Source organism: Centruroides sculpturatus, unplaced genomic scaffold, assembly GCF_000671375.1.
Source record: "Centruroides sculpturatus isolate CEXI.00-Female unplaced genomic scaffold, Cexi_2.0 scaffold1329, whole genome shotgun sequence".
Classification (NCBI taxonomy): Eukaryota; Metazoa; Arthropoda; class Arachnida; order Scorpiones; family Buthidae; genus Centruroides; species Centruroides sculpturatus.
Window position 1 is genome coordinate 1 of NW_019385579.1, and position 20,776 is coordinate 20,776.

At 27.5% G+C, this 20,776-nt stretch overlaps 1 protein-coding gene across 1 annotated transcript in view; it reads left to right on the top strand.

The window, feature by feature from the left end:
• The first annotated feature begins 211 nt into the window (after nucleotides 1-211).
• The window catches only part of LOC111640297 (serine/threonine-protein kinase Genghis Khan-like), a 35,672-nt gene continuing 15,107 nt past the window's right edge, over nucleotides 212-20,776 (top strand). Inside the window, exons 1-9 of the mRNA XM_023386303.1 lie at nucleotides 212-219; nucleotides 1,851-1,878; nucleotides 3,171-3,282; nucleotides 3,356-3,437; nucleotides 6,092-6,235; nucleotides 8,252-8,324; nucleotides 13,180-13,242; nucleotides 16,938-16,976; nucleotides 17,560-17,640. Of these exons, the coding sequence (XP_023242071.1) occupies nucleotides 3,176-3,282; nucleotides 3,356-3,437; nucleotides 6,092-6,235; nucleotides 8,252-8,324; nucleotides 13,180-13,242; nucleotides 16,938-16,976; nucleotides 17,560-17,640 (589 nt within the window). The 5' untranslated portion in view covers nucleotides 212-219; nucleotides 1,851-1,878; nucleotides 3,171-3,175. The remainder of the gene's footprint in view (nucleotides 220-1,850; nucleotides 1,879-3,170; nucleotides 3,283-3,355; nucleotides 3,438-6,091; nucleotides 6,236-8,251; nucleotides 8,325-13,179; nucleotides 13,243-16,937; nucleotides 16,977-17,559; nucleotides 17,641-20,776) is intronic.

Here is a 20,776-nt window from a genome sequence, read left to right on the forward strand (position 1 = left end):
TTGATATTGTAGTATGTGGATTTGCTTGCCATGTTTCATGTCAAGACAAGGTACCTGCTGTTTGCCCAGTTCCAGCAGATCAGAGTAAGTGATTTAACAAATTAGATTTAATTTTAAAAATGGAGTTTAATTAAATAAAACTTTTATATTATAGCTAAAAGACCTGTTGGAATTGATCCAACAAGGGGTATTGGTACTGCATATGAAGGTTATGTGAAGGTAATTTTAATTTTACAATTATAAATTCTGTGTTTAAAAAATTTTTTTTTATAATTTATAGTATTTTCAATATCAATATCAATATATTGGATAATTTTTTTAGATTTGTCATGATCAATTAAATATTAAGAAATATGAAGTAGATAGATATTTGCCATTGATTAAATTTCAGATCTGTTATGAATAAAAAAATTAAAATGCATATGTTATCTTCTGTATCTAATATTTTATACTTTGATTGAGAGACTACAGTTGGTAGAATTTACTAAATTACTATCATCTAATTAATATTTTTTTAGTAAGGTCATCTGTTTGATGCTAGTGTTTATTTTTTGCTGTTATATAGTGAATATCAGTTTTTAAAATTCATAACTTGTTTGATATTTTGGAATTCAAAATTAAAATTTTATTCTTTATAGATGAATAACTACATTTATTTAAAATTAATATTAACAAAAGAAAGAATGATAATAGAATGTGTAAATAAATGAAAATTATTATAATATGAAATTACTGTAATAAAGTAAACATATTTTAAAAGTCTATTAAAAATTTTTTTTTAATATCTTGTGAATACCATCATAATAATATATCAGACCAATTATAATTGTCTTAATCATCAGAATAATATGTTTTTTATGTTCTGGGATTACTTTTTTATTCTAGAATGAAAACTATTTTTTTTTTCTATGTTTAATTAATGTGCAGTGGCACATTGAGGGTTTTGAGAGTTCCTCTCAAACAAACATTTCATTAAATCCAACAGTTATAAATATTCATGCTCAGTGAGATTTTTAACCTATGACTTGATGACTAGAAACAATGCCTTAACATAGTAAGCTGCTAGATTGGCTAAATTTTTATTGGCAAAATACAAGTATATTAATATGTATATTAAAATATACATATATACAATAGTTGGAAAAATGAAAGAAAATAAATATAATTTGGTATAAAAACTGTGAAGTTTGCTAAAAAGATATAGTTCTTCATGAAAAAACTTAGATTTTTTGTTAAATTAATACTCTAAAATTTGATTGAGAAATAATGATATAAAGAATATTTAATAGTGTAATGTTCTTGAAAAATTATATTTACAAAATTGAGTTTACATATTTTTAAAATTATACACTAGTGTGGAAAACTTAAGCAACAATGTAATTTTTAAGCAGACAGCCATGAAATTGTAGAAAAGGGCTTGTTATGATCAATACAATGAACACCCAACTCAATAGAATGGTGATTCATATTCAGGAAGAAGACATCACAGGTGACATGAGGGCACGTAGAATATGTGCAGTAAGTGTGTGCAGTGCAAGACTACATAAGGAGGCTTTGATTCCATACTGTATGCATTCTATTCATTTTTGAGCTAGTATGCTTTCTTCATCCTTTAAGTACAATATACTTCTCTGTATTCTGAATTTCATGTCTCCCAGGTGATTTCTTGTGCAGTTATAGCAAAAAACAATTGTTGCTTAAGTTTTGCACACCAGTATATATAAAATGTTTAAATTTTTTATTTAATTTATTACATAATCCTATTATTATGTGATTTTTATTATTTTTTAGACTAATCAAGAATTACCTTTCTTGATCAATTGTATAATAATTTATTTTATATGTTATAGGTGCCAAAACCTGGTGGTGTTAAGAAAGGATGGATGCGCCAGTTTGTTGTAGTTTGTGATTTTAAATTATTCTTATATGACTTGGCCCAGGACAAAAATGCTCAACCTTATGTTTCAGTTTCTCAGGTTTTAGACATGAGGTAAATTTTCATTTTAATTTGTATATTTAAAATTAACATATGTTTTATAATAAGTTATAATTAATTAATTTAGAGATGAAGATTTTTCTGTTAGTTCTGTATTAGAATCAGATGTCATTCATGCTAACAAAAAAGATATACCATGCATTTTCAGGGTAAGCTTTTCTAAATTTTATAAGTATACTTATAATAATTTTCTTTTATAATTTTAAATGTTTTCATGGAAAAGTTTAGTTTTTAAATATTTCTTTTACTAATGATTGATGTAATTAAAATAATTCATAATTCAGTAATTGAAACTGAAAATTTGAAATTCAATTAACATCTATAACAAAGAAGTGTAAACAAATTTATCACTTCAAACTCTCAAAAAGAAACCTTGCACCAGCATAACTTTATTATAATGAATGTTTTTGACTGCTTATATCTTTTATTATTAGTTATAAATTCAAATACAAAAAGGGTTTTACCTTCTAGAACATATATTTTGAATATAGCAAATAAACAATTCAAAATATATGTTCTAGAATGTAAAATTTTATTTATATTTGAATTTAGACTTGATGATAATTGATAAAAGCAATCAAAAACATTCAGCATAAGTAAGTTATGCTTGTATAAGGTTTTGATTTTTAATAGCAATCATAGCCCATAAAATTGGAAAAAGCTAAGTTTGTTGAAGACAACAGATGTCGAGGAACTGATTGAATTGTACTTGGAAGATGGGTTGGAAGATTTGGAAAAAAATTGATGAATGTGAATATTAATCCAGAAGAGACTAAAGAATTTCTGCCATTCCTTTAGTATTGAATATCAGAATTTTATTTGAAGATATGAAGCTTTCAGAAGATTTATTGATAAATCAATAGCTTGTGAATGAAGATCTCTCTGTGGAAAGAAGTAAATTTTAGAGAGGAATTAAAATTGTGACTTCAAAAAAAAAAAAAAGAGATAAAAATTAGTTTTTAAGAATAAATAAATATACAGGGTGGTTATACAGTAGAGCATCGATTATCCGACCCCCGATTAACCGTCATGTTGGTTAACCAACCATTCTAGTCGGCAAATTTCAAATGTCCACTAGTGATATGGCATTACAATATTTGGATATGTCTTGGCTACTTTAATATTATTTTTGTTAAATTTTTGCGTGTTTTAACTGGCAACAACNTTAAGAAAGGATGGATGCGCCAGTTTGTTGTAGTTTGTGATTTTAAATTATTCTTATATGACTTGGCCCAGGACAAAAATGCTCAACCTTATGTTTCAGTTTCTCAGGTTTTAGACATGAGGTAAATTTTCATTTTAATTTGTATATTTAAAATTAACATATGTTTTATAATAAGTTATAATTAATTAATTTAGAGATGAAGACTTTTCTGTTAGTTCTGTATTAGAATCAGATGTCATTCATGCTAACAAAAAAGATATACCATGCATTTTCAGGGTAAGCTTTTCTAAATTTTATAAGTATACTTATAATAATTTTCTTTTATAATTTTAAATGTTTTCATGGAAAAGTTTAGTTTTTAAATATTTCTTTTACTAATGATTGATGTAATTAAAATAATTCATAATTCAGTAATTGAAACTGAAAATTTGAAATTCAATTAACATCTATAACAAAGAAGTGTAAACAAATTTATCACTTCAAACTCTCAAAAAGAAACCTTGCACCAGCATAACTTTATTATAATGAATGTTTTTGACTGCTTATATCTTTTATTATTAGTTATAAATTCAAATACAAAAAGGGTTTTACCTTCTAGAACATATATTTTGAATATAGCAAATAAACAATTCAAAATATATGTTCTAGAATGTAAAATTTTATTTATATTTGAATTTAGACTTGATGATAATTGATAAAAGCAATCAAAAACATTCAGCATAAGTAAGTTATGCTTGTATAAGGTTTTGATTTTTAATAGCAATCATAGCCCATAAAATTGGAAAAAGCTAAGTTTGTTGAAGACAACAGATGTCGAGGAACTGATTGAATTGTACTTGGAAGATGGGTTGGAAGATTTGGAAAAAAATTGATGAATGTGAATATTAATCCAGAAGAGACTAAAGAATTTCTGCCATTCCTTTAGTATTGAATATCAGAATTTTATTTGAAGATATGAAGCTTTCAGAAGATTTATTGATAAATCAATAGCTTGTGAATGAAGATCTCTCTGTGGAAAGAAGTAAATTTTAGAGAGGAATTAAAATTGTGACTTCAAAAAAAAAAAAAAGAGATAAAAATTAGTTTTTAAGAATAAATAAATATACAGGGTGGTTATACAGTAGAGCATCGATTATCCGACCCCCGATTAACCGTCATGTTGGTTAACCAACCATTCTAGTCGGCAAATTTCNTAATAAACTAATTACATGGGATATATTAATATCCTAATATACTATACTAATAATATATTTTTTCCCTTCATTTTGGTTATCCAATTTTTTCAGTTATCCAACCAACCTGAGTCCCCAATTGAGTCAGATAATCTATGCTCTACTGTAATTAAAGTTGCCCTACTCAGACCTGTATAGAGTCTGTTCTCATTGACATATTTTGATGAAACTTGGTATATGAGTTATATGGACCATGGGGAAAAGGAAAATGCAAAAAAAATAATTAGTTTAAATTTCTACCACTAGGTAAAAAAATGGCGAATGAAGAACAAGAAACACAAAATGGAAACACACAAAAAGTTTTTATTCACATTTGTTCAATGTGCAATCCATTTGCATCAATCACATGTTCAAAGCACCTTACAGCATTTTCAACAGTAGCCCGATAGGTTTCTTGAGAAATTGCGGCAATATGGCATGTTATGCTTGCTTTCAATTCAGGCAGAGTTCATATGGTTGTGGGGATATCTGAAATAATGTGTGTATAGAGGAGGCATATGAACTTTGCTTGAATTAAAAGCAAGCATAACACGCCATATAGCTGCAATTTTTGAAGAAACCTATTGGGCTACTGTTGAACACACTGTAAAGCACTTTGAACATGTGATTGACACAAATGGATTGCATATTGAACAAATGTCATGAATAAAAACCTTTTGCATGTTTCCATTTTGTGTTTCTTGTTCTTCATGCGCCATTTTTTCACCTAGTGGTAGAAATTTAAACTAATTATTTTTTTTGCATTTTCCTTTTCCCCATGGTCCATATAACATATATACCAAGTTTTATCAAAATACATCAACAAGAACGGACTCATACAGGTCTGAGTACGGCAACTTTAATTATAACCACCTTGTATGCAAAAATATATAATTATTTTTAACTTTTAGTTTGAAATAAAATAAATGAAAAATTTTTTGAATGAAAATAAGTTTTATTTTATACCTGTACTAAAAACACTTTTGTATTTTGAAATACATTTGAATGCCAGTTCACCTGAAGATGGCCTATTTCATTAGGCTGAAAACGTTTGTGTTTCAATAAATATATCTCAGCATATAAGATGTTAAGTGTTTTTAGTAAAGGTTTAAAAGAAGTTGAGTTGAGTTTCAATTTATTTTATTTTATATTTTTTCAATTTCTCTAACCTTAATTTTTCCAATATATTTCTCATTTTGTTATCATGATTTTCATCTTTGCAGCAGTTTTAAAAGATGAATATGGAGTTTCTCCATTTTAATTAATTAAAATGTTATTTATAGATAGATCAAAATGATGTAGGTCTTTGGTTTTGTTTTCATAAACCAATAAATATGAAAGAGATATTTGCTTATTTTATTATTTTAGGAATTTGATTATACTGGCTCTCAGTTAATTTAGATTCATTTAAGAATCAATGTTAAACTTCAGATAATGCTTGAATTTATTTGTTTCTACATTGGTGCAACAGTTTTTTTTATTTATTTATTTTTTTTGTGTTTAATACTAAATTTTAGATTTTGATTTGTATTGAGAAATAATAATAAATTATTGTGTAAATATAGACTACATTTTACATATATTTATTAATATAAAATATTATATTAATCACTTCAAGATTATTATTATTAAATGTTATTTATTAAATCATTTATTGGTAAGACTTTAAGGAAAAACATTAATTAAAATGAATAAAGTTAATGAAAAATTTTTTTATAGGTTACTACATCTATGATGAATCCTCCTGATGTAAGAAACCATATGTTAATGTTAGTGGATCGAGAAAGTGAAAAGACAAAATGGGTAGATGCTCTTAGTGAACTGCATCGGATTTTACGTAGGAATAAATTACCTACAAGAATGGTATTTATTATTATTTATGTTTTAAGAAACAGTTTATTTAAAATAAAAACAAGTTTTAAAAATTTGTCTTAAAATATTTATAAAGCAGTTTCCTGTTTTCTACAGGGTGGGCCATTGAAAACGAAATGGCAGAGTTATCGCGTTCGTCCAAGCAAATCGCTCGGACAGATCGATTTTATTCTCAAGGGGGACATCTTCTGCAATAAAGTTTTTGCGATTTTGAATACAGCAGACAACAAAAAATTTTAAAAACTCATTCATTTTTTTATTAACTAAACAAACACTTATTTCAGAAAAAAGTAACACAAACTATTAACAAACATAAAAAAAACTTTTTAAGCTGGACCGCATATGCACGGAAAAAAAATATTTCCCCTTGAGAATAAAATCGACCTGTCCGAACACAATAACTCTACCGTTTCGTTTTCAATGGCCCACCCTGTAGCACATTTTATTTATTAAATTATTTGTTGATAAAATATTATGAAAATAATTGTTTGAACCTATTCTCAATGAGAAGAAATAATTTATTTTTCCTCATTGAGAATAGTTTTAAACAATTATTTTCATAATATTTTAACATAAAAATGTTTATTATTTGACTCTCTGTATCATGATAACTTTAGTAAAAATTTAAAGATTTATTTCTGAAGCCTTTATTTATTCAGTATTCAAATGTTATTTAGAATTATATTGTCAATCTTCAGAGAATATTTTGTAAAACATACAAATAATATATTAAAAATCTTAAGAGTTAATTTAATTCTTTGAAACAGGTCTGAAATTACTAACAATGTTAGCAATGCCATTTTTATGTTGTAATAGTCTTCTTAACTTCCAATATTTCAAACAGTCAACATTTTCCAGACATTTAAATTCAAATTTTATTATTTTCAAAATAATCTATTTTGTAATAAAACATGTAGAAATAAACAAAGATACCACTACACTTTAATTAGACAATAATATGGCTATTTAATTATAAAAGTATTACATGATTTGGATTAAAAATAGGTGATTAGATGTCCATTTTATGTTAAAGTTAATAATTTAGAATATTCTGGTAGACAACATTGATTAGGAGTTGGACTCAAACCTGCAATTCCCAGTTTCCATGTAGATATGTTACATTGAATTATTTTTCTGTTTACAGCCAATTTCACTTTACATCAATCTCTACTTCTAGAATTTTCTAAGTTAATTAATTACAAATTGTTAAATTTAACACAAGTTTGTAGCTTAACAGCTTATCTTTAGTACAAATTAAATAATATACTTCATTAAAATTTAGTAGTATCATTTATTTATTACTGTAAGTCAGACATTGTTCATATGTAATTAACACATTTAGAGCTTTATAAAAAATATTTTTCAGATTAACAATTAACATACATTGTTTCAATACATAAAATTGAAAAATTTTAAACTACAAAAGAATTAAAGTATATGAGTTCATAAATACTGTTATTAGAGATGAACAAATATTCTTCATAAAAGCAAAATATTTTTATTAAAGTATATTTGAAAGAAAAAAAATATACAATTTGACATTTAAAATGAAGTTGGATTATTGTTACTCTAAAATTTTTTACATAGCATTTTTTTTTCTTCTTCTTATTATATATTGATTGGTTAAATTTTCTTTGTCAATTATATATAAATAAAATAATAAATAGGTTTATAATTAGCTTTACTAATAGCTCCAATAACTGTTATATTAAATATTTTAAGTTATTGCCTAGACTAAACAGTCTTTGTTACTTTTATTAGTAAGAGAGATATTTTGATAAACATTGAAAGTTTTTCATATATTTTACCATTGGAATTCTGGAAAAATAATTTAGTTTATAAAATTCAAGCTAGTTTGATTTAACATGTTGATGTAAATGTTTAAATAATTTTTTTTTCCTTTTAAGTTTAAAAATATCTTTTCAGAATTTTTAAGATTTAAAAAATTATAGAAGTTTTTTTAAATATCTATTACAAATTATTTGTTTTTGTTATAATTTATTTTAGGTCTACCAAGCTAAAGAATTATTGGACAATACTATAACCATTATTAAAAATGCATTATCAGCAGCTGTTATTGGTATGTTATGCAAAATTTGAGTTTATTTTTTTGATAAAATTTATTATTATACTTATATTTTTTGATGCATGAGTTTTAGATGAATGTTTAATAGATTAATAATTTAATAATAAAATATCATTAGCTTTAATGATTAAATAATTTTTGAACTAATCAATACTACTTGCTATTTAATTTTCACTATTTTACTTCTACATCGTTAGCTCTAATACAAATGAACACTACAGTAGAGCGTCGTTTATCTGAAAGCCAATAAACCGAAATGTTGGTTAACCAAAAGCGTTCCAGTCGGACTGTGTTGTGCTGAATATAACGTTTTTGATACTAGATTAACCTCCAAAATATAATTTTTTTGTTTTTTATATTTTTCAATATATTTATTTTGTTTGTACAAAATAAAGAAATAATTTTTAATGATACAATAGCCACGATTATTATTTTAAAAAATTTACGTTAGGCTTAACATTGACGAAAATTCAACGTGAAGCAACATGCAACGGAGAAAAATTTCAGCATGGGATAGGTTAATATATTTTTTCATACATAATCAGTTATCTGAACAACCCCAGTCCTCAATTGATTCAGATAAATGACGCTCAACTGTATTTTCCATTTTTAAGCTTATATTCTTATTTTCATTTGTTTTATCAAACATTTTCATACATTTCTGATTTAAAAAATAATAATATATACAGATATTCTCATTAAATGCAAGGAATGTGTTCTATTGAGAAGTGCATTAAATGAATTTTCATATTAAATGAGGACTACTCTATTTTCATACTGTGAGAACAGAAGGATCCAGTCTATTCTCTTTTCATATACAGGATGGTAAATAGTTAAGAAGAAAATTCGTAAAAATCTTATTGTCAGTCCTGACACCAGTTAGGATAAACTAAACTAGTCATGTTCTAACTCGCAATTAAATTAATTTCTTCCGAGTGGCTGAAGATATAATAAAACTTGACTGGAATTTTAGGAGGATTCGTCTTTATACTTTAATAGCATTTGTTGCATGAATTATGTGAATAACATGAATTGGTTAAGTGAAAATTATGTGATTCGTGTGATATACATAGGCCGATGATGGAGTTAGACATTAAATCAAATGACAAATACAATACATTAGGAATCTATCTATCTATTTATTTAAACATAACTATAACTATCCTTCATACATAAAGGAATACATTAAATAAAAATAAGAACAAAATAAGTTGTATTGATATGAATACAAATGAGAGGACTTCTAATCTATCCCTTAAACTAGACTGGAGAGAGAGTTTACATAACAATAATATCATATTACTTGAAATCCACATATGTATAGGGAGGAGAGTCAATAATCCATGGGAATGGGAACATACAGATGTTGGAAAACTGGGAGAGGGATGACTAAAACATTGAGTGTTCGGCAAAGGCACCAAAACAGGAGCAGTGGCTAATGCCTTGATCACCGAATAAAAGAGTGTCAAAACGAGAGCAAGTTGGAAAGTGACCTCTCACTTTTTATACTGTATTTCATCCAATAGAATTAATGGAAAATCATGCCACACTTTTGATGCATGATGGAAGTTGGGCAGTCTTGTGGATAGATGAGTGAGACATTGCACCCAAACTATCAGTTTTGGAGGAATAAACTGTCTTTCTCCATGAGTCAAAAGGAAGTGCTTCCATTAACTTAGATAATTTTTCTATCAAAATAATTGTAATAAAATATTATTTCAACAAATTTGCTAAAATATCTCTCCCAACTCCAGATTCTCACAATACTATTTGCTTGTTATTTTGTAAATTTTGTTAATTTCTATTTGTTATACTAAATAGTGATATTATACTTCAAAAAATAATGGAAAGAATTTTTCATTAAATATTTTTAATGATTCATAACAATCATACAATAAATAAATTATTATAGTACAGTCGACCCCCCTATAACACTGTTGATTTTTCCGTTTTATACGAATTCCATGTTGTACGAGTTACTTAGATTTTACAAATACGTGAGCCATTCACAGCCTGGTACACGTATTTGTAAAATATAAGTGACTCGTACAACATGAAATTCATATAAAACGGAAAAATCAACAGTGTTATAGGGGGGTCGACTGTAATATCATTAGAAAAGTGCTTTGTCTGTTTTCACTTTATCCATAAAATTTACTTGTAAGAAAGAAACCATGAGAATTAAATGAACTCTTATAACAAGAATTTATGAAAAATCTTAAACATTGTCATTTTATTCTAATGTCTTTAAATTTCATATAGAATAAAAATGTTCATTTTAAAACTTTAATACTTGATACATTTGTAGTTTATTTTCCTTCTCTTTAAGAAAAAAAAAACAATATATCAAGGAACAAACTATCTATGTCTTAGAGTTCCTTGGTGAGGGAGTGGCTTGTCATTAGATTTAAATATTGTCACATCATCTGTAGTTATTTTCTACATTTTTTTTTGTTATCATGCCTCATATATTTGCTACAACTTGTGATAATATAAAGATATCTTCCAACTTAATTACCGGTGCTAATGACAATCCTTGAAGAACCTTTATGTCTGGTAACAAAAAGCAAAATGTTTAATAAATTGTCCAACAACAAAAGGCACACCATCGCCCTATCCACTTACACCACCTACCCAGAAGTGCATGCTGACCTTCCTATTGCCAGGCTAATAAAACTGGCTTTTCATGTCGACCACATTAGGGCCCTGGAGGTTTTAGAAATATACAAGGCCAGTCTGACAGGCGGGTGCATCAATTTTAAGGATGGTAACTCATTATTGTATGCCTGGCATTACTTGTGTGAAGAACAGCGTGCTGATTATTGAATATGTACTATTTACTTTTATACTGCATCCACAAATAATAGGCACACATGGGTTGCCTTATGTGTATATTTTTAGATTTCACACATTTGCAACTGTTAAGTTTCAGTTGGTTTTTTATGTTCCTTTTTAAAATCGTTCTGTTCTAAGCATTCCAATTTTGGAATTTGATCATACTCTAACCTGATGCTGACCTTGAGTAAGGTCGAAAGCATTTGTTGGATGATTTATTAAACTTTTTTTTTTTGTTACCGGACATAGAGGGTTCTTCAAGGGTTGTGATGGTATGTTGTAAGTACAGCAGACCCGCGGTAATCCGACAAATGTTTTGCAAGGCTGTGTCAGATGATCGAATTTGTCAGACTATAGAGTACTGCTGCTGACCCCTTGTAGTCCAGAACTTTTTTGAAAAGGAGTATCTTGTAATCCAACAAATTACATACTTATAAAAATGGTAAGATCAAATCTATATGTACTACATAATATACAATATAGGACTTAGTGAATTAAACAATACAATAGATAGCATAGGGTTTATTATAAAATTAACATCATTAATGCTATAGCACTTGCAAAAAAATAATAACTAAACATATTGATGTCAATCAATTACATATAATATATGTAAGTATTTCCAAGGTACATATTATGTATGATCTTAATTTGAAAATGGATAAACAAATAAATTTATGGTAAATCAAATATTCATCAATTTTCTTTTGTTTTACATTAGCTAAACGTGAGAGTAAGGCCTTGTCTCTCAGTTTGCTCAGAAGTAAAAGTTTGTTGTACGATGCACCATTCTCTTCAGCCCATTGCATACTGCATTGCATATAGGCATGTCGGATTTATAGGGGGTGCCAGATTATTGCGGGTCTACTGTATTTATGTAATGAAAGAAATAAATTTTGAACTAATTTATAAATGTAAAATATGATCAGTTATTAATATTTTTAAATGAAATAAGTTATTGAAATTATTATAATTTTTGTAATATTTCTAAAATTTCCACAAGAATGTTTCATATAGTTTTTGTAATAAATATGAAAAAAATTAGCCAGTTTTATCAGTTACTTTGTTTATTAAAACTTTTTAGATTAAAGAAATTTAATGTCAAAAACTATTTATTATATTTTTAATTACTCCAAAAATATTATATTGAATAATTATTGCCTAAACTAAACTTTATTTCATTTATTAGTAAGAATCATTTATGGTTAAAAATTTTACAAAATTTAAATTAAATTTTACAAAATGTTAAAAAAAAGAGTTTATTTATCTGGCAGTGTAATGCAATCCAGATATTTATAACTTCAAAATGATTTCTTATTATTAAATCTTACAATTCTGTAGTAAGAGAAAAGTTATTATTTATTGGTTGTTATTATTATTATTTATATGAAGAAACAGAATATATTTAGATATAAAAATAAAATCATTAGATCTTTTTATTGGCCAAACATGATTCCTTAAAATGATATATATATATAATGTGATAGTAATTTTTTTTTTTTTGGTCATCATATCATTTGAATGGGAAGATTTATTTTTGGATAAAAATAAAATTTGCGTGACTAAAATGATTTCTAAATTACCTTCACATTCTACTATACCAATATTACAGTGTACTTGTATGGAGAAGAGTGATATGATCATAGATTTACAGTAATTATATTTCATTTACAGAAACAGATCTTTTGTATGGTGATATGTTATTCACAATGTATTAATTTTGAAATACATAGAAAATTTAATTCTGAATATTTGTTTTTATCTCAGCAGTTTTCACAAGCCAGCAAAGCATTAAATAATGTTATTTAAAATTTATAAGAAAAATAAGTGATTTAATGATTATAATAATTTAGTCTTAATTCAAGAAAGTTGTTAAGATGACAATTTTCATTACTTATTTCATTAATTATTGAATTACTTATTTTCTTAAAATCAGATTAATTTTATTAAACAACATTAGATTTTTATTTGTGGAAAAACTGAACATTCATTTCTTATTACTTTAATATTCTAGATTATGAAAGATTTGCTTTAGGAACAGAAGAAGGCTTATATTGCATTGACTTAGACTGTGAAGGTAAAGTATAATATAATAATATTTTTAATATATTTTGTTTTAATTTCAAGTTATCATAAAGTATAATTAAGTTTATAATCTTTATTAATAAAATAACAAAGTAATAAAATGAACTTAACTGAATTGATTTCATATAGTTAAACAGTTGGTGAATGGAGAGATTGCAATTGCTTATTATCATAACAAAACTTTAAAAATAAATGGCAGTTTGAATAACCATTTATTTTAAAGAAGGTACAATATTAGAAGTGTACCTCTAAATCAATTGTTACTTGGAGAGGAAACACATGAAACAAGATTGCAGACAATCTTGACAAATTTTTCTATAAGTCATGGACATGGACAGTCTGAAAAGAAGAATTTCTTCTTTTCAGACTTTCTCTTGCAAAGTTTTCATATGTACTTTTGGACTGGTGTGAGATGTGAAGATATTCACATTTAAGTTTACCTGCTCCATTTTTTTAGATCCTTTTCTATTTTTTTTTTCACCCTACTATATCTGTCATTTAGGTGAAAAAATGACATTCTTATTCAGGACAATGTTGTCTCTTGTATTACTAGCAAGCTGGAGAATCTAATCCCAACATACATGGCAATACATATGATAATAGAAACGTTTAAAACTTTCTCAAATTCAAAAATTATACTACTAGGGAGAACTCAAATGGATGATTGATTTTTGTTTCACTCTAATATTACTTATCAGTCCACTCCTGAGATTATGGAACTCTAATATGAAAATAGATTCTTATAGTCACTATTACATTACTTACTATTATAGTTTCAAGAGTATAAAAATGAGATTTGAGGATAGATTCTTATGCATCTAGCATTATTTGTCAATAAAGCAATTATTCTGCATTGCTTTATTGAAATATAATTTAAAATTTCTCTATATATAGTAGCAAATACACAGTCCAGTCACATTAATGTGACCACCTCTTACTGTCGACATCAACATGAAATAACTAATCACAGGTGGAAGGTAGCAACACATTGTAGTGGAGGATATATAAAGGGTATCTGAGGAAAGTGAAACATATTGCAATCATTGTTGTAATGGATGTATGACGCGATTTATCCACTGTCCAAAAAGGCATGATCATTGGCTTCTGGACCAAGGGAGGAAGCATTTTTGAAATGGCTAATTTTGTAAACTGTTCGCGTGCCACAGTGGTAAAAGTATACCATGCATGGCAAAATGGCACTATCCAAAATTAGTGACGTGGCAAATGTGGTGCACCATGGGCCATAGACGACAGAGGTACACGACAGGCAAATAGACATGCAACAGTTGACCAACTGACCACCCACATGAACCAAGGAGCTACCAAAAGTGTCTCCTCAACAACAGTTCAGCGAACATTGCTGTGTATGGGCCTCCGTAGCAGATACCTGGTTAAAGCGCCTATGCTGACTCCTGTTCATCAGCAACGAAGGCTGGGATTTGCACGTCAGTATGGCAATTGGATATCCACTTAGTGGTGACAGGTGGCTTTTTCTGATGAATCACATTTTATGCTCCATCAGACAGATGGACATTGGTGTATACGGCGTGAGGTGTCTGAAAGCAAACACCCTGCAACAATTACCGCAAGGGTCCAAGCTGGAGGAGAGAGCATTATGGTCTGGGGAATGTTTTCGTGGCATTCTCCAGGTGCACTCATCATTGTGGAAGGCACGATGGATCAACAGAAGTACGTATCTATCTTTGCGGACCATGTTCATCCTACATGTGGATTGTTTTTCCTTAGAACGATGGCATCTACCAGCAGGACAATGCAACATATCATACAGTTCTCAGTGTACGTGCATGGTTTGAAGAGCACGAGAATGAGTTTACCGTACTCCCCTGGCCACCAAACTCCCCGGACTTAAACCCAATCGAGAATCTGTGGGACCACCTCAATTGGGTTGTTTGTGCCATGGATCCTCAACCACGCAACCTAGCGCAGTTGGCCAAAGCACTCGAGTCGGCATGGCTCCACATTCCTGTGAGTACTGTACCTTCCAAAACCTCATTGATTCTTTTCCTGGCACATCTGGCAACGGTTCGTGCTGCGAAAGGTGGTTATTCTGGCTTTTGACAGGTGGTCACATTAATATGACTGGACTGTGTATATATGTATTATTTTTATTTTTTCTTATGAAGCATATAATTGTTGTTTATGTTCCAATAAAGCAGTGCTCAATTTTTGAAATGATTTATCATATATTTTTATGAAAATTGATTATTTATTTATAGAGCTTGTTATGCAAATCTTTTGTTTTTATTGATTTAAAGCTAAGTCTACATGTACAAAAAAGAATTCTGAGAATCTGTCTGGACAGTGGTACTATGAAGAAATGCAAACCATTAATGTATCTAAAAAGGATTTGAATTCTGGTTATATATAAAAAGTCAGATAGAAAAGAAATCAAATGGGAAATTTTGGAAGAAATTAAGAAATGAAAGAGTATTATCATTAATAATGAAGTGTCTTAAAGTGTGATAGGGATGTATCATATCATACAGCATGGAAGTTGTCTTTGCCAAGGGCTATATTGAAGGAAAAAAGACTAAAGAAAAAGACCTAAATTTCCATTATCTAATAGCAAACTAATCCAAGGAGTACAAGACTAAAACAAGATAATCATGATTTGAATTGTGTGTGTACTTAAGTACGGTACATACATACTTATTTTTTATTCTTATTATCTATTATAAAGGCAGTGATGATATTTAGATTGTGAAAAATTCTGATATTTTTGTTATAAACTAATGCTATATTAAAGAAATTCAATTTATATTAAATTGTTGAATTTTAGTAAGATTTTTATTTACTAGATTAACAAATGTGAAATTAAGAAATAAATATTAATTGTCTTTTTCAAAATAGGAAAACTCTTGGGCTGATAGAAAAGCAGTTTTATGAATTATCTTAAATACATTTGAGTTAATTGTAATATATTTGTTTTCTAGTAAATAAATTAGTTATTTTAATAAACATTTTTATTTGTTATTTTCCTATTGAATATTTAACAAATGAATTTCAATTTCTGGAATTTTTTAACAGTACTTACCTGCATGCCATTACTATAATATTGAATATTTTCACAATAGCATAGATCTATAGGATTTAACTTTAGTTTTTGTTTTTATGGAATAAGGAACTTATTATAGATAACAAATTATTAGTTATAATTGATTTCTTTATAAAATCAATGGACATTAAGAAATATTTCTCAGGGGCCAGGCTACATAGCACCAAAATTTCCACTTGGCGATATTTTTATTAAAATGGCAATAAAAACCCTAGTCTGCTTATTTTGACATTAAGTATGAAATTGAATCACAAAGCATGCTTCAGGATAAACAGCAGAATATTGAGGTCCTGTGCACCACACCTAGTGATTTCATGATGTCACATGACAAGTTCACGCAGGAAGGTAGGAAGTGATGTTGAGAACTGACAGCAATTTTTGTGCAATGCTACCCAGAGTTTTCAGATTGGAGATTTTTTATCAACCAACAGAAAATTTGGGAAATTTTTTGGGGTGACATTTTTTTCACTTTGATCTTTTTTCAGTATACTATTTTATCACTGTTTAAACATTGTGATCAAATGTGTTATTTCGAATTATTCATTAAAAAGTTATTCAAAAATTATTCTTATTTCTAAGTGACAGCTTAATATATTACTTTTGCTTTCCAGACTCCAAACTGTTAACGTTACCAGCACCTGCATTAATTAGTAAGTAAAACTGGTGGCAAAAAAAATTTTAAACTGGTGAATTGGTTGGCAATTTTTTAAAATTTTTCAGAGCAACCCTCTGATTACTGCAAAAACTACTGTACAATTTGTGAAAACTTATTTTGAATTAATTGAGCTCTGTTGTCACTTAGTCGTAATTAGCACCACTTCCTTGTATTGTATTGTTATTATTGTCAATTAAAATATTAACTTATTTAATTACAACAGCCTTTTTAAGAAATTTATTATTAATTTTTAAAAAAATTGAAATACTAAATGTTTTCAAAATTTTTTTATTTAATAAATGGCAGTTGCATTTATTATTAAGCAGTTTTTGTGTTGATAGAGAAATTGAAAAAAATATAAAAATTTAATAATGAATCACAATTCTGCCTGCCTACTTTAGTGACAAATTACTTTGATTAGTAATATCTATATTAAAATAAACAGCTCAGTAATGAATCTTACAATTATTTATTAAGTGTCTTAAAGCTTAAATTTATTTATTTTATTATATCTGTTTAATTTCAATGATCATAAGATTTAAATAAATAATATTTACATTATACATTATTACTTTTAGAAATTTCTAAAGTAGGAGATGGGAAAAAGATCTCACAAATAGAGTATATTGCTGAAGAACAACTGTTGATTGTAATTGCAGGTAAGTATTTTAATATGATTTTATAAAAAATATTGTTAGACAAGGTATTGTTATAAAAGTTCTAGGAATGGGTCAAAAAATCAAGATGTGTTAGAATATAGAGAAAATTTATTTAATATTTAAAAAAATAATCACTTGGAGTTTCAATATACTTTTTTAAATGATTTTTTTTCGATTTAGATTCTTTCAGAGTTCTCAAAAGTTTCTTTAGTTTGTGTTGTACAAGTTCTGTTGACTTTTAAAGTTTTAAAGATTTCTAACTTTGGGTAAAGAAAAAGTCATTAGGAGCTAAATTGGGGAAAATACAAGGGGTTGCAAGATAATAGCATGCACAACATGCAGTTAAAACTTGAGTTAAAACAAGTGACATTGTTTTTATATGTAGGATTACTGTCAAATTTGTAATTGGTCATTACAGAATTAAAGTCTTCATTAGGCACCTCCCATAGAAATTACCTTGAGTTAAAGATAAATTCAAGGATCATATACTGACACAGTTAATATTGATTTGAGAAATATCTTTTCTCGTGATAAGCTGTGCTAGTTAGATCATCAAGACATGTTAAAATCTTAATAGTAAAAAACAAAATAATGCCTTCTGAAATTCTTGTAAATAACAAAATACAGTAGAGTATCGTTTATCCGAAAATCGGTTATCCGTAACGTCAGTTATCCGAAAGAATTTCAGTTGGCAAATTTAAATTTTTGCTAGTGCTGTGGCACTGCAATCTTTGGCTATGTCTTGGGCTACTCCAATATATTTTTTGTTGGTGTGTGTGTTTTAGCTGGTAGCACTGGCACTTTTGTATGGTATTTTTCTGAGGACTGTGTGTCATGCTGAATCAAACGTTTTTGATACTAGATTAACTTCTGAAGTATAAATTTTGTTTGTTTTTATATTTTTCAATATATTTATTTTGTTTGTACAAAATAAAGAAATAATTTTTAACGATACAATAGCCACGATTATTATTTTAAAAAGTTTATGTTAGGCTTAACATCGACGAAAATTCAACGCAAAGCGACACGCAATGGAGAAAAATTTCAGCATGGGATAGGTTAATATATTTTTTCGTACATAATCGGTTATCCAAAAAATCAGTTATCTGAACAACCCCAGTCCCCAATTGATTCGGATAAACAATGCTCTACTGTACAGTACATCAGTTGCAAAGTGGTGCAAAATGTTATGCTTCTATTATTATAATATAAAGAATTATTTGTCATCTTATGTTAAAAATTCAGAATGGAATGTAAGCAAATCTGCTTTCAAATTACTCTTTTGATATTATTTACAATTAACATTTTTAAAAGAAAAAATTTTCTTAATTTGATGCTATCAAACATTAAGAATTATTTGATGTATTAAATAATGATTTGTCATTTGTCAGATTAATAAAAATTAAAAAATGTGAATCTAATAAAACATTTTCAAAATTTTCTGTGAAATAATTGTAGTGGTAATTTTTTCCAATGATTTCACTTTTTAATGCATGTCTGTTATCATCTTCTGATTAGAAATATGCAGTAAGAAACTGCTAATGTAAATTAATATTATATGACAAGACTGCATTTAACAGAAAATTTTTTTCTGTTAAATGCACTCATGAGCATTCTCCTTCCCTGTAAATACAAATTGTTCTGCACACGTATAGCATTGTATTTCCTTGTCTTATCCAACAGTCTTCCTTTGTGGCTCATGTCCTCCTTTTTCCACTTTCAAATCTCCAACTATCTCACCTTCCTAACTTTTCCTCAAATCACTCTCCTTCCTTCCTTCACCCATCTTTCCTATCTTCTAAGGTTACACCTTTGAGTACAGCCTTTTCTTTTGCATGTATGTATGTTAAATGCAGTCTTGTCATAATTCTAATTCTCATTTCATAATGTTCTAATACAGAGTTGATTGTTTTGATAGGTGATAATCTTTTATACATCAAGACAAGGATAAAATAATAGATTTATGTGCAAAGCTTGAAATTTTATTGAAATGAATAGTTACAATAGATAAAATCTGAAGTTGATTTCTTTTGCTTGCAATGTATTGTTAATGTTCCACAAAATTATTAAAAATTCAGTGTAAAAGATAAGTATGATAAAGCAATAATTTTAGCTTAAATACTTCAACTTTTGGATAGTCATTTTCATGTAACAGTGAAACTTGACTTACAAGGTATATCTCAAACTCCTCTTGGATATGTCTATATGAAATTGTTGCTGAATTAATTAACATAGTATACACAAAAGATTTGTTTCTTTACTATATAAGCATCCTCCTTTTTTCACACTTCTTAAAGTGTCATGTGCTATGTCTGTTACAAAACCAGTATCTTCAACTTTTGTGCCTTTAACCTAAAATTGTATGTACCACTGTGATGGAATGAGATTATGTTTATTGATAGAAAGATTAAACTGCCATTGTAAATTATTAATTATTTTGTTACAATTATCCTTTTGGGAGTTATCATATGTGGAGACTGATTTTTTTTGGAGTTTAGTTTTTATTTAATATTAAAATACAATACTTAAACTATTTTTATAATAGTCTTATTTACAATTAACAGCCTAATAATAAATATGCATTTTAGCATCATACCCTCATCAGTTTACATTTTTTAGGCTAGTATATTTAAGGTTCCAAACATATTTAAAATAATCACGTTGAATGTATTTAAAAAATTCAATCATATACTGGGCATGCTAATATATTTACATATGTACTGGATATTACTAAAACACTTAAAGTACCTATCAATAAATCATTAAAATTATTCTTTGTTTTCATTGCAAATGCATCTTTACCGGGTTTTCTCATTCCATTTTCATATCATATTTAGCATGATATTTTGCATGCCTGTTTTCCATATCAAATTAACTCTTTATTAAAACTTCTGTTTTCCAAACTGTAACAATGTAATCTTTCATCATTTATATCAATATGCCCAGAATCTTAAATATATTAGTTTGTATAATAGAACAACTTAAAAAATGTAAACTGATGAGGGCATGATGCCAAAATGCATATTTATTATTAGGCTGTTGATTATTTTAAATATGTTTGGAACCTTAAATATACTAGCCTAAAAAATGTAAACTGATGAGGGTATGATGCCAAAATGCATATTTATTATTAGGC